The sequence below is a fragment of the Schistocerca gregaria genome, chromosome 2, assembly GCF_023897955.1.
Source record: "Schistocerca gregaria isolate iqSchGreg1 chromosome 2, iqSchGreg1.2, whole genome shotgun sequence".
In the NCBI taxonomy this organism is placed as follows: Eukaryota; Metazoa; Arthropoda; class Insecta; order Orthoptera; family Acrididae; genus Schistocerca; species Schistocerca gregaria.
Window position 1 is genome coordinate 628,779,352 of NC_064921.1, and position 20,584 is coordinate 628,799,935.

The 20,584-nt window shown below is 39.9% G+C and overlaps 1 protein-coding gene across 2 annotated transcripts in view; it reads right to left on the bottom strand.

Annotated features, from left to right (window-relative positions):
* Positions 1–20,584, bottom strand: part of LOC126334641 (ATP-binding cassette sub-family C member 12-like) — a 498,524-nt gene that overhangs the window by 454,534 nt on the left and 23,406 nt on the right. For both annotated transcript variants that reach the window (XM_049997082.1, XM_049997083.1), the window contains exons 3-4: positions 7,902–8,048; positions 3,964–4,110 (exon numbers count right to left, since the gene is read on the bottom strand). In XM_049997082.1, the coding sequence (XP_049853039.1) occupies positions 3,964–4,110; positions 7,902–8,048 (294 nt within the window). The remainder of the gene's footprint in view (positions 1–3,963; positions 4,111–7,901; positions 8,049–20,584) is intronic.

A 20,584-nucleotide genomic window follows, 5' to 3' on the forward strand; every position in this document is an offset into this window, starting at 1 on the left:
TAGGACAACTCCAAAGCAACCTACACAACAATAAGACACAAAGCAGATCCTTCACCACAATGATGTTAACAGGCCAAGAGCAAAGGGAGATACAACCCGAATCATAACCAGAGGGAAAGACCATGTGCCAAGTGAGGTTGTTATTTAATAGTCTGCAGTACAGTGATGATTGTAACTGACAGCATCAGACGGGAGTACTCAACTGATTGACTGTTCACATGGTAGTAGTATTTTACTACTTACATCATGAGATAGGTGGCATGCTCACTATGGAAGTGCATTTATGCCCTCTGATGGTCATCTATGTACATCTCATCTAGCAAACATTCAACTTCCAGGGAGACCCATATGAGAATCACAATGTTTGTAATGGCAATAAATGTGGAAAACAGACATGTCACTTGGAAATCTATGTAGTGAACATCATTTACACAATTCCTAGAAATCAATTTCCAAATATTCTACAAAACTTTATGACTAAGACTCTAACATCTTAATGGATAGTGCAGGTAGACACCTTTGCAAGTGGTTACCCAAGCAAAAGTGAAAGCTAAAATTTGCATACAAAATAAACCGATTAAAGAACAGGGCAGGACAAAACAATTATTTATTCTAAAGATTGGTGTAGTATGAATATTATATAAAACTCATAACTGGACATCTCTTAAATTCAGAAACAAAGCACATGATAATTACTTGCCATTTCTTGCATAATTTCACATAAATTTTCTCAGCATATTATAGTCTTAGGTGGAGATTTCAATTTACCAGATATAGACTGGGACAGTCAGATGTTTAGGACGGGTGGTAGGGACAGAGCATCGAGTGACATTATACTGAGTGTACTATCCGAAAATTACCTCGAGCAATTAAACAGAGAACCGACTCGTGGAGATAACATCTTGGACCTACTGATAACAAACAGACCCGAACTTTTCGACTCTGTAAGTGCAGAACAGGGAATCAGTGATCATAAGGCCGTTGCAGCATCCCTGAATATGGAAGTTAATAGGAATATAAAAAAAGGGAGGAAGGTTTATCTGTTTAGCAAGAGTAATAGAAGACAGATTTCAGACTACCTAACAGATCAGAAAGAAAAATTTCTGTTCTGACACTGACAATGTTGAGTGTTTATGGAAAAAGTTTAACGCAATTGTAAAATGCGTTTTAGACAGGTATGTGTCGAGTAAAACTGTGAGGGATGGGAAAAACCCACCGTGGTTCAACAACAATGTTAGGAAACTACTGCGGAAGCAAAGAGAACTTCACTCCAAGTTTAAACGCAGCCAAAACCTCTCAGACAAACAGAACCTAAACAATGTCAAAGTTAGCGTAAGGAGGGCTATGCATGAAGTGTTCAGTCAATTCGAAAGTAAAATTCTATGTACCGGCTTCACAGAAAATCCTAGGAAGTTCTGGTCTTACGTTAAATCAGTAAGTGGCTCGAAACAGCATATCCAGACACTCCGGGATGATGATGGCATTGAAACAGAAGATGACACGCGTAAAGCTGAAATACTAAACACCTTTTTCCAAAGCTGTTTCACAGAGGAAGACCACACTGCAGTTCCTTCTCTAAATCCTCGCACAAATGAAGAAATAGCTGACATCGAAATAAGTGTCCAAGGAATAGAAAATCAACTGAAATCACTCAATAGAGGAAAGTCCACTGGACCTGACGGAATACCAATTCGATTCTACACAGAGTACGCGAAAGAACTTGCCCCTCTTCTAACAGCTGTGTACCGCAAGTCTCTAGAGGAACGGAAGGTTCCAAATGATTGGGAAAGAGCACAAGTAGTCCCAGTCTTCAAGAAGGGTCGTCGAGCAGATGCACAAAACTATAGACCTATATCTCTGACGTTGATCTGTTGTAGAATTTTAGAACATGTTTTTTGCTTGAGTATCATGTTGTTTTTGGAAACCCAGAATCTACTCTGTAGGAATCAACATGGATTCCAGAAACAGCGATCATGTGAGACCCAACTCGCTTTATTTGTTCATGAGACCCAGAAATACAGGCTCCCAGGTAGATGCTATTTTCCTTGAGTTCCGGAAGGCATTCGATACAGTTCTGCACTGTCGCCTGATGAAAAAAGTAAGAGCCTACGGAATATCAGACAGCTGTGTGGCTGGATTGAAGAGTTTTTAGCAAACAGAACACAGCATGTTGTTATCAACGGAGAGACGTCTACAGACATTAAAGTAACCTCTGGTGTGCCACAGGGGAGTGTTATGGGACCATTGCTTTTCACAATATATATAAATAACCTAGTAGATAGTGTCGGAAGTTCCATGCGGCTTTTCGCGGATGATGCTGTAGTATACAGAGAAGTTGCAGCATTAGAAAATTGTAGCGAAATGCAGGAAGATCTGCAGCAGATAGGCACTTGGTGTAGGGAGTGGCATCTGACCCTTATCATAGACAAATGTAATATATTGTGAATACATAGAAAGAAGGATCCTTTATTGTATGATTATACGATAGCGGAACAAACACTGGTAGCAGTTACTTCTGTTAAATATCTGGGAGTATGCGTGCGGAACGATTTGAAATGGAATGATCATATAAAATTAATTGTTGGTAAGGCGGGTACCAGGTTGAGATTCATTGGGAGAGTCCTTAGAAAATGTAGTCCATCAACAAAGGAGGTGGTTTACAAAACACTCGTTCAACCTATACTTGAGTATTGTTCATCAGTGTGGGATCCATACCAGATCAGGTTGACGGAGGAGATAGAGAAGATCCAAAGAAGAGCAGCGCGTTTCGTCACAGGGTGCGTTTCTGGATGAGGTATTGAATATACTGCTTCCCCCTACTTATACCTCCCGAGGAGATCACGAATGTAAAATTAGAGAGATTCGAGTGCGCACGGAGGCTTTCAGACAGTCGTTCTTCCTGGGAACCATACGCGACTGGAACAGAAAAGGGAGGTAATGACAGTGGCACGTAAAGTGCCCTTCACCACACACGGTTGCGTGGCTTGCGGAGTATGAATGTAGATGTAGATGTAGAATTTGGCAGAATATTTGATCTAGGAGATATGTATTTCAGTAAACATTAATGTTCATAATTTAGCCAAACACTGCATAATCCCAGACGAAAAAGCAACAAAATATATTAGGATAGATTGCTACTCGCCATATATAAGAGGCATTGTGAGGCAGACAAGCACATTTAAAACTAGACTGAGATGTCAGACAAAGCTCTTCCCCCCCCTTCCCCACACTTCCCCCCCCCCCCCCCCCCCACTCCTCCACACACACACACACACACACACACACACACACACACACACACACACACACACTTGGCCACTGTTATCTCCAGGCACTGAGGTCCAATGCACCTAGAGACAACTGTGGCCATGAGTGTGTGAGTTGTGTGTGTGCTTCTAAATCAAATGAAGGACTTTGCACAGTAGCTTAGTCTACTTTTAAATGTGCCTGACTGCCACTCACAGTCAGTGTCTTCTATACAGGATGAGTAGCAGTCTATCCCAATCCATACTGATGTTAAAGTTCATAGCTTTTTGGTGTAATGACAGTTTATATTGTTCTCTACAATTAGTTGAAATAGTAAAAATGCTCAGTATGAAGTAGTATGTGGCAGATCATAATTTCTTAGTCAATTACAACAAGAAATACATGAAATTGCCAAAGTCAGACCTAGGATCTGAGAGCTAAGAAGCAGCTGCACTTTCCCTACCCTGCTTTGCTGGCAAGCACTTGGAAATGGTATAAAATAAAATATTTGATGCAGAAAATTTCACAGATAGTCAGAGGGGCTGAACAGCACTTACCTTCAAGAGGTGTTACTCCCAGTACTGCACACAGAAAGTCTTAAAATTGAAACCAGTTTTTACCTTCTATAAGTGTATATTTTGTTCTTAATTTGCAAATATCTATGTGTATATGTAAATGACAATAAATAACTTATTAAAAAATTCTATTGTAAAATACCTTTCTCCCATTTTTTTACTTGAATCCTCTGCAGACACTGTCTGTAAAGCCAGTGCTTTCTGTGCCTTCAACAGAAATGGTGTTACCCATTGGAATGATATCATTGATATAAGACCAATTTTATCCACAGGCAGTCGCTCAGCAACCCTGGACAACAGATCAGAAATGATTTTTAAAATGTGAGATTAGTTGTTATTCTAGTTTTAATAATTCTGTCTAGGGTCCAGAATATTAACATTCAATTTTATTGCTGATCTTAATCAAAACTGGATATCACACACATACACAACATGTAGTGTTTTACTATACACCAATCAGTGAGAATATTATGACCACTGACTTGCTATTGACATAAACCCATTCAGGCAATAGTAGCATCACATGACAAGGAATGATTGCTATTGAGACACATGCATGGTACATGTGGTACCAGTGACTGTGCTGTCTGTATGTAGAATGGGGAAAGCATACGATCTATCTGAGTTTGATCAAGGGCAGATTATGATGGCCTGGAGGCTCGGCATGAGCATTTTGGAAACTGCACAATGTGTTTTGTGTTTGAGGAGTCCTGTGGGGAGTTTTATTCAACACTAGGCAAAACCAAGGCAAAACAACATCTAGACATCATGGTCTTGGGCGGCTACCCCTTGTAACAGATGTCAGTAGGCTGGATAGACTGGTAAAACAGAACAGTTGGTGAACTGTGGTGGAACTAAGGTCATACTTTAATGCTAGGCAGAGTACAAGTGTGTCTGAACACACAATGTGCCAAACACTCCTAACGATGGGCCTCTGCACCCAGCAACCCATTGTGCCAATGTTAACACCACGACATTGGCAAATACAGTTGACATGGACATGTCACCGCTGGCTCTGGACATTGGCATATCAGCAGAGCACTGCACGGTCTGATGAATCCTGACATCTTCTTCATACACCAATAGGAGGGCACAAATCCTTCCTCTTCCAGGGGGACAGCTCCTTTTCTGTGCTGTGGGATGGAGACAAGCTGGTGGTGGCTCCATTATGCTCTGGGAAACAATTACATGGGCATCCATGGGTCCATTGGAGCTCATGCAAGGCACCATGACAGCCAAGGCATATCATACACTAGTTACAGTCCACATACACCCCTTCATGGCAGTGGCATTTATCAACAAGATAATGTGCCATGTCACAAGGCCAAGAGGGTGATGGAGTGTTTTCAGGAGCACAGTGGCAAGTTCCAATTGATGTGCTGGCCCCCCATCTCACCAGATTGGAACTCAATCGAACATATCTGGGATACGATTGAACATGGTGTCAGAGCTCATAATCCCACTCCCCAGAATTTATGGGAATTAGGTGACTTGCACATGCAGGTATGGAGCCAACTCCCTCCTGCAGCCTACCAAGGCCTCACTGTTTCCATGACATGATGCATTGTGACTGTTATCCATAAAAAAGTGGACAAACCAGCTATTAGGTAGGTGGTCATAATGTTCTGGTTGATCAGTGTTGTGCGTCTAAAGTTGAAAAGCCCAAATTGTTATCACACATTTATTTATTTTGATTATTGACAAAAAGTAACACACCCTACCAAAATGCAACTCCCAGACTGCAGTACAGTGTGGTAAGTAATGACTGACTGACTGTGCACATGATTTGAATTCATAAATTATGTGTGCAGTTCCTTACAAGCTGACTTCTCTGGACTTCTGAACAAATCTTTGTCCTTTGGTACTTTTTTATTAATTTTTTAGACTCCTTGTAAGTTGTCCTAGTAAACGTGCAGGCAAATGACCACTGTAAAATTTTCACACTTTCAGGTAAATTGTTAACCTCCAAACTGGAAAAGGAATGCAAGAAATAGGAATTTGTGGAAGGTGGTGAAAACTTTCATGAACAATTAAAATAAAGACATCTTTCTAGTAGCATGAAGCACTTCCTTTTGCACTAACTAAAACGTGATATACTTTACATGGAGACTAGGAAGAGCTGGGGGTTTTGAAAATAATTAATTTTGAGGAACAATGATATACAATTTCAGTATGAAATCACCAGTTTCTACAGTTACCAGCCACCCTCAGATCAACAAGGCAAATAAGATTGATTGTTAAAAGAGAAGTTATACAGGTTACAGCAAAATTAAAATGCAGTAAAATACCACTGTAATGATTGAATCCTGAAAGGTTGCCAGACAAATGAATATTAACTATGAAGATTAGCTACATGTCTTGTAACTTAGATAGAGACATACAGGGCAAGCAGCTTTTGTCAATCCATTAAGACATCATATGCATGGAGAAACTGCTGATTTCATGCTCACTGATGAGAATTTGAATAAGTAAGGCAGAGTTGCAAAGTTTGACGGGATGTACCTCTGGACTAGGGTTATTGGTTTCCATCATACATTTGTCTACATGTGCCTAAGTCTGTATGTCACTTTCGCTGTGACAAGTACTTGAACCGAACGGTTTGGCTAGAGCAACATAATCTGGCACTTCTGTGGTTCATGGTCTTTAGTACCATAAGTTACTGTGAATACACAAATATTAACAAAGTTATAGGCTGGGTTGGTCATTTGTTGTGGTCATTGACTGCAGAATATAGTAAGCATCATCTACAGCCAACACTCACTAAAGTTATAAATTAGTGCCCATGCACTTCTGCAAGTTCATTGTTAACATGTGAAGAAGGAGAACAGTCAGGAAACCCACAGTCTCATTTCCCTATCATATCTATATCTACCTCTCATTTCACTCTTATACATAGCTGCTTATGTACCAAGAAATGGGTGACCTCAAATCCCATGTCATCTCTAATCTGAGTGAGAGCTAAGTAAATAACTTGCAAAATACACCCCATTATGGCACTTAAAATACATGTCACGTGTGAGGTCCAGGCTTCAATTCCTGGCTGAGTACCTTTACTAAGAAGTAAGATGCCTTAGAGTACAAAAGATGGGACTTCCTCCTAAAAGAACTAGCAAGCCACATCTTAGGAAGAATTGGCTTGAGCTTTGAGGGGCAGGAGTGAAGCAAGGAAGAAGCAGAAGTCACCATCCCACAGCACAGAATTGGAAGACTGCAGTGAGCAGCCTACAGCAGTAAACAAGATAGAACGCCTTTAATAGCAATTGTGACAGTCGAGGTTAGCGCCACCAACACTTGAATCAGTGGCACACACTTGCTGACTACACCAAATTTGGACATTGCACTTGCACAAGATGCCAGCACAGTGCCTCTGCCTGACTGACAAATGTGGTGGGTGAATCACAATATAGCATGGAAACAAAGTCTATGGCTGTGAGAAAGGATGAAAAAATTATGCATTAAGTGGTGCAACCTTATTCAGTGTCCTAGACTGCACCAAAGGATGTACTCAGATCCCAGTAGTGCAGGCAGTCATACTGAAGACAGCCATAATCACCCCATCCATTTTATATGAGAGTATTTCATGATATTCTGCCTCTGAAATGTCACATAGACTTGCCAAAGGTTTATAGACTCCATATTACAAAGTCTCTCCTTTTGCTTTGTGTATCTGGATGATATTCTGGTTTCCCCAGCCTTGCCAGAACAAAAGCATCTAACTGAGGTGTTTCAAAATAACTGCATGAAATTTACACTTTGTGGTAACAGACAATGGTGGCTTTCTTCTCAATGGACACCAAGCCAAGACTGAGCATTCCAGCAAGGCATGCATATACTTGTTTAGGAGTGGGGGTAGCACTGATCACAATAGTCTGACCAACAGCTGTACAAACCATCTTTCTATGTCTCCAACACTTTCAAGGCCTTTCTTTTGGGATTACCCTTGTACATTATTGAGTTTCAATAGAGTAGCTGAAAAATCACAAAAATATTAATTTAAAAAGAAAGTTAAACCACTAGTAGTTTCTTAGATCTACATTTCTTTCCACTGCCTTACAATAACCTATTTGATATTTATATTACCTTGGCTTCTTTCTTATTGGTATCAAACTCCGAAAAGATGCAGAATATCGTTTGAAGGCTGATTTATGAGTGTATGTCGTTTCCAGTGTGGCTGTAGGAGCCATGAGAGTAATGCTTGATGAATCATGACTATCTGCTTCTCTGACCCTGCAACACAAGCGTCACTCATTAACTTCTTAGAACTAATTATCACATATAAAAGTTCCAACTTATCAATTTTTTTATTTTTGTCTTGTATATTGCCTCATGATATAAGCATTTTAAATTCAGATTCACGGGAATGAAGTGTTCTGTTTCAAAATTTGTTGAAACAATAAGAAAGTGTAAATTTTATGAACTCTTATATTTGTAAGAAATACTATTTAAAAACAAGTATCTATGAAAAGTGGGAAGTTTGTAACACTGATTATAAATCAACTTAATAATTTTGTACTTAATAATTATAATGTGAAGGAAAAATCTCTTCTCCTTGCCTGTGAATCAGCTTTTGTGATGAAATTAAGTGGAAGTATATTCATATAAATGAACTGGTAGTAAACTTACCATAAACAGTCATAAGTCCATATCTGCCATGTAGTTGAAATCTTACAAAAATCTATTACAATGAAGGTTCTCCTAGCAAATAACAGATTTAATTTCAGTGTTAGTAGACTACATAGAGAGAAAATTCCTCTTAACTGTTGACTTCAGAAAGCACTTATTCATTTTCCTATTGCAGAGTCCTGCTACACATTTCAGTATCAAAAATCACAATCTAAAACTCTAAAACAAATCTATGGATTGGCACCAATCTATACTAACCTATTTATGGGGTATCTACAGAAATCCTTCCTAATCATCCAGAATCCCAAACCCCTCACATGGTTCAGATTCATCGAGGACAACTTTATGGTCTGGATCAAATGTGACGACATCCTATCCACACTTCTCCAGAGCCCCAACACCTCTCTTATTTGCTTTGCTTTGCTTGGGCCTTCTCAGTCTAACAAACCACTTTCCTTGATGTTGACCTCCAACTAAAGGATGGCTACATCAGTACCTCTGTCCACATCAAATGTACCAACCACCAACAATACTTCCACTTCGGCAGCTGCCACCCATTTTATTCTATACAGCACAGCCATGCTTGACTGTCACATCTTTATTGATGAATAGCACCTTTCCAAATACACCAAGGGTTTCACTGAGCATTCACAGACTGAAATTACCCTCCTATCCTTGTTCAGGAAGAGATCTCCCATGTCTTGTCTCACCAGTCACCTAACATCCCCCACATATCCACCATTCAGCCACAAATGAGCTCTCCTTTCATTACTCAGTACCACTCTGGACTGCAGCAACTAAATCATATTCTCTAGCAGGGTTTTGATTATGTCTCATCCCACCCTGAAATGAGGATATCTTCCTCACCCCTTCCACAATGGTATTCCACTGCCCACACAAAATACACAATATCTTTGTCTGTTCCTACTCCACCCTTGCTTCCAACTCCTTGCCCAGTGGCTCATATCCATGCAACAGACTGAGATGAAAGACCTGCACCATATGTCCTCCCAAATCATCCCCTACAGTCCTGCAACTAACATCTCCTAACCTATCAAAGGCAGGGCCATCTGTTAGAGCAGCTAAGTTTGTGATCTACATTGGTATGACTACTGACAAACTCTCTGTCAAGCCACACTGTTGCCAAGACACAAGTGGCTGAAAGTGTCACCCAAAGTGGTGTGCTTTGCAGTCTGTGCCATCTAAATTCTTCCCACAAATAACAGCTTTTCTGAATAAATCCCCCCCCAAAAAGTGGTGCACTTTGCAGTCTGTGCCATCTAAATTCTTCTCACAAACAAAAGCTTTTCTCAATAAATCCTCCCCCCCCCCCCCCCCCCTTTCACCAGTCTCAACGTTGATTAGCCTCTGTCCTCCACCTGCCTATCCACTTGCCAGTTCCCAGTACAGTACACATAAAATGTGGTGACATAAGTCTTGGGATGCCTCCTAATATCGTGTCAGATCAGTGTAGTGCAGCAACTTGACTTAGTACAGACTCAACAAGTCACTGGAAATCCCCTGTAGATATAGTGAGCCATGCTGCCTCTATAGATATCCATAATTGTAACTGTCATCCATAAAAATTCCACCATTATTTGGGAACAGGAAGTTCATTCATGAATGGTTGCAAGTGGTGTCCAACCATTTCTATTCCATGATCAGTTTCATTTGATGTAAACACAGCCTACACCATTATGGAGCCCCATCAGCTTGTGCAGTGTCTTGTTGACAACTTGGGTCCATGGCTTTCTGGGGTCTGTGCACACTCAAACCCTACCAACAGATCTTATGACCTCAAATTGGGACTCAACTGACCTAGCCACAGTTTAACAGTCACCTAGGGTCCAACCAAAATGGTCATAAGCCCAGGAAAAGAGCTGCAGCAATGTCATGCTTGTAGGAAAGACACTCGCATCAGTCATCTGATGCCACAGCCCCTTAATTCCAAATTTAGACCCATTGTGCTAAGAGATATGTTCATTATCTGTTCCACATTTATTTCTGTGGTTATTTCATGCAGTGTTGCTTCTCTGTTAGCACTGATAACTCTATGCAAATACCACTGATCTGAGTCATTAAGTGAAGGCCGTCAATAACTGCATTGTCCGTGGTGAGAGATAATGCCTGAAATTTGGTATTTTCAGCACACTCTTGGGACTGTGGGTCTTGTAATATTGAATTCCTTAACAATTTGTGACATGGATTGTCTCATGTGTGCAGCTCCAACTACTATCTGCATTCAGAATCTGTTAATTCCCATTGAGTGGCCATAATCATTTCAGAAATCTTTTCACATGATTCACCTGAGTACAAATAACAGCTTCACCAATGTGCTGCCCTTTTATACATTCTGTACATGATGCTGCTGCCATCTGCATACATGCAAATCACTATCCCATGACTCTTGTCACCTCAGTGTATGCCTTGTATACAAATACTTCTGTACTTCTCTCATCTGCCTCCATAGCTGAGTGGTTAGCATGGCTAACTGCCAAGTACGGGAACCAGGTTCATTTCCTGGCCATGTTAGAGATTTTCACCCACTTGGGTGATGTATCATCCTCAACATCATTTCATCACAATTGATGCACAAGTTGCAGAAGAGGCATCAAATGAAAAGACTTGCATTGGGCTGCTGAACAACCTCACATGGGATCTCCCAATCAAAAATGCCATACAATCATTTTATTTTTTTTTCTCCTTTTCTCCCCTCTCATCCCCTTCCCCTTCCCTGCCCCAGCATAGTCTCCTGATGCTGCACTTGGTAGCCCTATCCTGTCCTCACCATTTCTCTGTACACTCCAACAGGCAGCACTAACCTCTTTCCCCATCCTTACCTTACTACCCCCTCTCCACCACATGTCTTCTGCTTACACCCACCACAACCCCAGCAGACTGCTGCTCACTTCAAATACAGTCATGGTAGTGCCTTAGAGCCTGGAGACAGTGGCCATGTGGGTGTGAGTTGTTGTGCAAATGTGTGTGAGTTCTACTTCTGAGGAAGGACATTCTCCAAAAGCTTATAAATTTTTAGTATTCTTTTTCTTTGTGACTGTCTGCAACTCAGTGCCTTCTCTTTGTGGTGAGTAGCAATCTATCCTTTCTGTATAGTTGTTATTCCATTCTGAACTTTCCATTGTTAGAAGGAATAACAAAAAATATTGTGTATCCAAAGGTACTCCAGTAAACAGAATTTAAACACAAACATTTTCTTTCTTTGCATGGCATTGCAACACATGCTGGGTACTAGCAAGTATCTTGACAGTATAAAATATAATAGTCAGCCTGATGAAATCACATAGTTTTTATACTTTCATCAAAAACTTTGTTACTGTTTTTATACCTTTTCTCAAACAAAATGTGATGCCCAGAAGTAAAAGACTCTATTATCACTTCACCTCAGTTAACTGGTTGGAACTGTGATCCACAATGTTATGCTTATTGCAGATAACTTGTATCTGAAGTAATTAAATTGTAAATTTTACCAACAGTAACAGGACAGCATCTTAAATGATGTATTTTTTGTTTTATAAACCAACATCTCATTTATGATGTTACATTTTAGGAAACAATACCAAATAAATTTATCTGTTCTTGATGTATCTTTAATGTGCTATTGGCTAAAAATATTTTTTTCTTGCATGTAAGGTATAACAGATTTATCAGCAAATATTGCACAAAACCACCAATAGTATGCAGTCTTCTGAGACTTTTCTCCAACAGACAATCACAGAACAGGTAACAGACAGTTATTATTAAGCATTAAAAATAACTGGCATCAAATAATGACGGTGATACCAACATCTGCTAATGCAAAATCTCTCAGATGCATATTTCCAGAAGCTGAGAAAATTTATATTCCTTCCTCACCCCATACCCCCCAACACTGGAAGGAAACAACATCACTGTTATGAAATCTGCATTTTGTTGAAAACACCAGTCACATCATCAGAAGCTGCATAGTATCAACAAAAAATTATTAGTAATTTTATAGGAAGCTAGTAAAGTATTAGGGCATTCTTATGAAAATCCCATGGTTGGAATTCATATTTGCATTATCCATTTAGTGATGGCAATTCAGTGGTAATTTTAACCAAACACCTATGGTGGAAAAATCTTGATCATCTAGCTATCAAAATATTTCCAGCCCTTGAAATTAAACATTATGATTGATCAGGCAGACTCAGATTATTACTATTACTTCAGTTCTGTCACAGGCTTATCCTACCACATCAGAGGCTGGGCCACCTGTGAAAGCAACCATGTCATTTACCAACTCTGTTGCAAACACTGTGTCCGTATGACTACTAACAAGCTATCCACCAGGATGAATAGCCACTGCCAACCTCTTGCCAAGAACAAAGTTTCTAGAAAAAATTTGATGGAAAAACATGCAGCTGATACATCATGCTCAATTTCAATGGCTGCTTCACAACCTGGACCTTCTAGATCCTTCCCTCCACTAGCAGCTTCTCTGAACTATGCAGAAGGGAGTTACCTTTAGAAAACATCCTCCAGTACCATAATCAGTCACAAGTAATTCAATGTCCCTGCACCCTCCACCCAACAGTTTCCCCTTTCTTTGTCCTGTCACACAATCACAATTCATGTCCCCAGTCCCCAAGGGCTCCTATAACAGTGCATCAGATGCCTAGCACATCTACCTGCCACACTTCACTCCTGCATTCCTAGCTGGCAAACCAGCTGCCTCCCTCTGAGTTGTTGGCCACCAACCCCCACTCCTTCTCCCTGTCTCCTGCCTCCCACCCCTCTTGAGATTACCCCACCACAACTTGTTCATCTGCTGAAACACAGCACTGGTGCTGTAAGTCCATCATGTAGGCACATAGGTGTTCGTATGCGCGCGCGCGTGTGTGTGTGTGTGTGTGTGTGTGTGTGTGTGTGTGTGTGTGTGTGTGTGTGGAGGGGGGATTGGATGCATGGGGGGGGGGGGGGTAGGTAGGGTGGGGGAGTATTTTCTGCGTGCATTCTACTCTAGCTCAATAAAGGATTACTCCAAATACCAGCAAGTTTCTTTTCTTTTAATGTGTGCTTATTGACAACTCAATGCTTCCACTTTTCAGTGAGTTTTCCCCTTTAATGCAAAAGTATATACTACAGCATCACCAAGTGCATCGTTCCAGACAATGATCAGCTGAAGAAATTATAAAGTGTTTACCATAATGATGGGACCTTAAAATATCTATAGGCTTTCACTCACGTCACCTATTCATTGAAACTTCAGAATTCTTCTGTAGCATCACATTTCAAAAGCTTCTATTCTCTTTTTGTCTAAACTATTTATTGTCCATGTTTCACTTCCATAGATGGCTACAGTCCATCAAATACTTAAAGAAAAGAATCTATACACAATGTTAACAAATTTCTTCACAACCTGGACCTTCTAGATCCTTTCCTCCACCACCAGCTTCTCTGAACTACGCAGAAGGGAGTTACCTTTACAAAACATCCTCCAGTACCATAATCAGTCACAAGTAATTCACTGTCCCTGCACCCTCCTCCGCCCAACAGTTTCTCTTCTTCAGAAATGCTTTCCTTGCCATAACTAGTCTACACTTCATATCCTCTTTACTTCAACCATCAACAGTTATTTTGCTCCCCAGGTAGCTAAATTCACCTACACTTTAAGTGTCCCACTTCTTAATCTAATTCCCGCAGCATCAACTGATTTAATTTGACTACATTTCATTATCCTGGTTGTGCTTTTGTTGATGATCATCTAATATCCTCCGTTCAAGAGACCCTCCATTCTGTTCAACTGCTCTTCCAGGTCCTTTGCTGTCTCTAACAGAATTATAGTGTCATCAGCAAACTTCCAGGTTTTTATTTTTCTCCAGAGATTTTAATTCCTACTCGAAATTTTTCTTTTGTTTCCTTTACTGCTTGCTCAATATACGGGTTGAACAACATCAGGTATAGGCTACAACCCTGTCTTACTCTCTTTGCAACCACTGCTTCCTTTTGATGCCTCTCAACTCTTATAACTGTCATCTGGTTTCTGTACAAATTGTAAATAGCCTTTTGTTCCCTGTAATTTACTCCTGTCATATTCAGAGTTCTAAAGAGAGCATTCCTGTCAACATTGTCAAAAGCTTTCTCTAAGTCTACAAATGCTAGAAATATAGGTTTGCTATTCCTTAATATATTTCTAAGATAAGTCTTAGGGTCAGTATTGTCTTGTGTGTTCCAACATTTCTATGTAATCCAAACCAATCTTCTCCGAGGTCAGCTTCAATCAGTTTTTCCATTTGTCGGTAAAGAATTTGTGTTAGTATTTTGCAACTATGACTTATTAAACTGATAGTTTGGTAATTTTCACACCTGTCAACACCTGCTTTCTTTGGGAATGAAATTATTATACAGGGTGATTCAAAAAGAATATCACAACTTTAAAAATGTTATTTAATGAAAGAAACATAATATAACCTTCTGTTGTACATCATTACAAAGAGTATTTAAAAAGGTTTTTTTTCACTCAAAAACAAGTTCAGAGATGTTCAATATGGCCCCCTCCAGACACTCGAGCAATATCAACCCGATACTCCAACTCATTCCACACTCTCTGTAGCATATCAGGCGTAACAGTTTTGATAGCTGCTGTTATTTCTCGTTTCAAATCATCAATGGTGGCTGGGAGAGGTGGCCGAAACACCATATCCTTAACATACCCCCATAAGAAAATATCGCAGGAGGTAAGATCAGGGCTTCTTGGAGGCCAGTGATGAAGTGCTCTGTGACGGGCTGCAGACAGTGCTTGAACCAATTTCAGACGATAAGGTTTCATAACTAACCTTTTTCGTAGGACTCTCCATACTGTTGATTGTGGAATTTGCAGCTCTCTGCTAGCTCTGCGAGTCGATTTTCCTGGGCTGCAAAGAAATGCTTGCTTGATGCGTGCTACATTTTCATCACTCGTTCTCGGCCGTCCAGAACTCTTCCCTTTGCACAAACACCCATTCTCTGTAAACTGTTTATACCAACGTTTAATACACCACCTATCAGGAGGTTTAACACCATACTTCGTTCGAAATGCACGCTGAACAACTGTCGTCGATTCACTTCTGCAGTACTCAATAACACAAAAAGCTTTCTGTTGAGCGGTCGCCATCTTAACATCAACTGACGCTGACGCCTAGTCAACAGCGCCTCAAGAGAACAAATGTACAACTAAATGAAACTTTATAGCTCCCTTAATTCGCCGACAGATAGTGCTTACCTTTGCCTTTTGTCGTTGCAGAGTTTTAAATTCCTAAAGTTGTGGTATTCATTTTGAATCACCCTGTATTCTTCTTGAGCTCTGAGGGTATTTCGCTTTTCTCATACATCTTGCTCACCAGATGGAAGAGTTTTGTCATGTCTGGCTCTCCAAAGCTATCAGTAGTTCTAATGGAATGTTGTCTACTCCTGAGGCCTTTTTTTGACTCAGGTCTTTCAATGTTCCATTAAATTCTTCAAGCATTATCATATCTCTCATGTCATCTTCATCTATATCCTCTTTCAGTTCCATAATATTGCCCTCAGATACATTGCCATTGTATAGAGCCTCTATAAACTCATTCCACTTTTCTGCTTTCCCTTCTTTGCTTAGTACTGGTTTTCCATCTGAGCTTTTGATATTCATACAGGTGTTTCCCTTTTCCCCAAAGGTCTCTTTAATTTCCTGTAGGCAGTATCTATCCTACCCCTAGTGATATATGCCTCTACATCCTCACATTTGTCATCTACCCATCCTTGCTTAGCCATTTTACACTTCCTGCTCATCTCATTTGTGACATGTTTGTATTCCTTTTTGCCTGCTTCATTAACTGCAATTTTATATCTTCTCCTTTCATCAATTAACTTCAATATCTCGGCTGTTACCCAAGGATTTCTACTAGCCCTCATCTTTTTACCTACTTAATCCTCTGCTGCCTTCACTATTCCATCTCTCAAAGCTACCCATTCTTCTTCTACTGTATTTGTTTCCCCTGCATTTGTCAACCATTCCCTAATTCTCTCTCTGAAACTCTCTACAACCTCTGTTTCTTTCAGTTTATCCAGATCCCATCTCCATAAATTCCTATCTCTTCGCAGTTTCTTAAGTTTTAATCTGCAGTTCATAACCAATAAATTGTGGTCAGAGTCCACATCTGCCCCTGGAAATGTCTTACAATTTAAAACCTGGTTCCTAAACCACTGTCTTACCATTATAAAATCTATCTCAAAACTTCCAATGTCTCCAGGCCTCTTCCATGTATACAACCTTCTTTCATGATTCATAAACAGTGTTTTAGATATAATTAAGTTATGCTCTGCACAAAATTCTACCAGATGGCTTCGTCTTTCATTCCTTATCCCCAATCCATATTCACCTACTTCTTTCCATTCTCTTCCTTTCCCTACTATTCAATTCCATCCCTCACAGCTATTATTTTTCATCCCCCCTCACTATCTGAATAATTTCTTTTATCACATCATACATTTCTTCAGTCTCTTCATCATTGCGGAGCTAGTTGGCATATAAACTTGTACTACTGTGGTAGACATGAGCTTTGTGTCTATTTTGGCTACAATAACGTGTTCACTATGATGTTCATAGTAGCTTATCCATGCTCCTATTTTTTATTCATTATTAAACCTATTCCTGCATTACCCCTATTTGATTTTGTATGATTTTGTAGTTATAACCCTGCATACACCTGACTGGAAGTCTTGTTCATCTTGTCACCAAACATCACTAATTGCCACTATCCACTATATCTATCTTTAACCTTTCCATTTCCCTTTTTAAATTTTCTAGTCTACCTGCCTGATTAAGTGATCAGACATTCCATGCTCCAGTCCATAGAACACCAGTTTTCTTTCTCCTGATAACGACATCTTCCTGAGTAGTCCCCACCCAGAGATCCAAATGGGGGACTATTTTACCTCCAGAATATTTTACCCATGAGAATGCCATCACCATTTAACCATACAGTAAAGCTGCATGCCCTTGGGAAAAATTACGGCTGTAGTTTCCCCTTGCTTTCAGTTGTTTGCAGTACCAGCACAGCAAGGCCATTTTGATTAGTGTTACAAGGCCAGATCAGTCAATCATCCAGACTCTTGCTCCTGCAACTACCGAAAAGCCTGCTATTCCTCTTCAGGAACCACACATTTGTCTGACCTCTCAACAAAGATCATTCAATTACCGGATATCAAATGATTAGTTAAAATTAGAATTTATAGTAAGGTGTTTTAACTATTATCAAACTCGGTAGCTTGGGGTCAAGAAAAATTCTCAGGGTGATGTGAAAAACAACAATATTTATCACTGTGTAGAGTGATACATACTACCACATTGTGGTATATCTTTTTTTATCATCTCATCTGTACTTTTCCACTCTTGATTACCCAACAAAGTGACAATCCTCTTCCTTGCTTCTCACTACTATCACAAACAGAAACCAGCTGTCCTTTATTACCATTCCTGTCAAAAATCTTCCTCAAGATCGTTTAAATTGTTGTAAAGCTCTGAATACTGAAATGAGATATCTAGATATGCACAAATTCATAGTTTTAACTACTGTTGTAACTGTAATGATATTCTTCAAATTTTGTTTAAATACTTTCAATTCTTACTACTGGAGCCTCTTGTATTTCTAAAAAAAAAAAAAACAGTGACACAAAATGCCACTGAAAACAAAAGATTGTAAATTTATTATATAATTTTCATTTTGTAAGATCACATGAGATAAACTTTATGTAATGGCTAGATATCAAGGCCTGTTTAGGACCATTTCTCCAGTAACTGTGAAAATAAATGTACTGAGCGCAGGAGTGGAGGGGGGGGGGGGGGGGGGAGGAGGGTTGTTTTACAGACAATTTCAATAAGCCTTAAAAGAGTTATAGTGGGATATGTGTAAGATCAGAGCATGAATGAAATCACCCATGTCATTGGTGTATCAGTGTGACAGTCAAAAATGTCAACAAGGAACAGTGTACCACTTTGTAACGGGACACTCTCCTCTTGCATTACTTTTCCTCAACAGAAGTAGTTGATACCAGAAATAACAAATTTTTAAAAAGGTTAATATTATCCCAGCTGTTTTTCTAAAAGAATTTCATATGATTTTGAATGTGGTGTGGTATATTTCAGGCTATAATCCATAAAAAGATATTACTTCATTTTTGTTTTTACAATCAGTATTTCTAGCTCTGTATGTACAGTTAAAATTTCTATTCTTTTTCTTTCTTTCTTTTTTTATTTATGTTAGAAATATGGTTGTTGTTGTTGTTGTTGTTGTTGTTGTGATCTTCAGTCCTGAGACTGGTTTGATGCAGCTCTCCATGCTACTCTATCCGGTGCAAGCTTCTTCATCTCCCAGTACCTACTGCAACCTACATCCTTCTGAATCTGCTTAGTGTATTCATCTCTTGGTCTCCCTCTATGATTTTTACCCTCAGACCTGCCCTCCAATACTAAATTGGTGATACCTTGATGCCTCAGAACATGTCCTACCAACCGATCTCTTCTCTGGTCAAGTTGTGCCACAAACTTCTCTACTCCCCAATCCCATTCAATACCTCCTCATTAGTATCTGATCTACCCATCTAATCTTCAGCATTCTTCCGTAGCACCACATTTCGAAAGCTTCTATTCTCTTCTTGTCCAAACTATTTATCATCCATGTTTCACTTCCATACATGGCTACACCTCCCCCCATGAACCATGGACCTTGCCGTTGGTGGGGAGGCTTGCGTGCCTCAGCGATACAGATGGCCGTACCGTAGGTGCAATCACAACGGAGGGGTATCTGTTGAGAGGCTAGACAAACGTGTGGTTCCTGAAGAGGGGCAGCAGCCTTTTCAGTAGTTGCAGGGGCAACAGTCTGGATGATTGACTGATCTGGCCTTGCAACATTAACCAAAACGGCCTTGCTGTGCTGGTACTGCAAACGGCTGAAAGCAAGGGGAAACTACAGCCGTAATTTTTCCCGAGGACATGCAGCTTTACTGTATGATTAAATGATGATGGCGTCCTCTTGGGTAAAATATTCCGGAGGTAAAATAGTCCCCCATTCCGATCTCCGGGCGGGGACTACTCAGGAGGATGTCGTTATCAGGAGAAAGAAAACTGGCGTTCTACGGATCGGAGTGTGGAATGTCAGATCCCTTAATCGGGCAGGTAGGTTAGAAAATTTAAAAAAGGAAATGGATAGGTTAAAGTTAGATATAGTGGGAATTAGTGAAGTTCTGTGGCAGGAGGAACAAGACTTCTGGTCAAGTGACTACAGAGTTATAAACACAAAATCAAATAGGGGTAATGCAGGAGTAGGTTTAATAATGAATAGGAAAATAGGAATGCGGGTAAGCTACTACAAACAGTATAGTGAACGCATTATTGTGGCCAAGATAGATACGAAGCCCACACCTACTACAGTAGTACAAGTTTATATGTCAACTAGCTCTGCAGATGATGAAGAAATTGAAGAAATGTACGATGAAATAAAAGAAATTATTCAGATAGTGAAGGGAGGTGAAAATTTAATAGTCATGGGTGACTGGAATTCGAGTGTAGGAAAAGGGAGAGAAGGAAACATAGTAGGTGAATATGGATTGGGGCTAAGAAATGGAAGAGGAAGGCGCCTAGTAGAATTTTGCACAGAGCACAACTTAATCATAGCTAACACTTGGTTTAAGAATCATGAAAGAAGGTTGTATACGTGGAAGAACCCTGGAGATACTAAAAGGTATCAGATAGATTATATAATGGTAAGACAGAGATTTAGGAACCAGGTTTTAAGTTGTAAGACATTTCCAGGGGCAGATGTGGACTCTGACCACAATCTATTGGTTATGACCTGTAGATTAAAACTGAAGAAACTGCAAAAATGTGGGAAATTAAGGAGATGGGACCTGGATAAACTGAAAGAACCAGAGGTTGTACAGAGTTTCAGAGAGAGCATAAGGGAACAATTGACAGGAATAGGGGAAAGAAATACAGTAGAAGAAGAATGGGTAGCTCTGAGGGATGTAGTAGTGAAGGCAGCAGAGGATAAAGTAGCTAAAAAGACGAGGGCTAGTAGAAATCCTTGGGTAACAGAAGAAATATTGAATTTAATTGATGAAAGGAGAAAATATAAAAATGCAGTAAA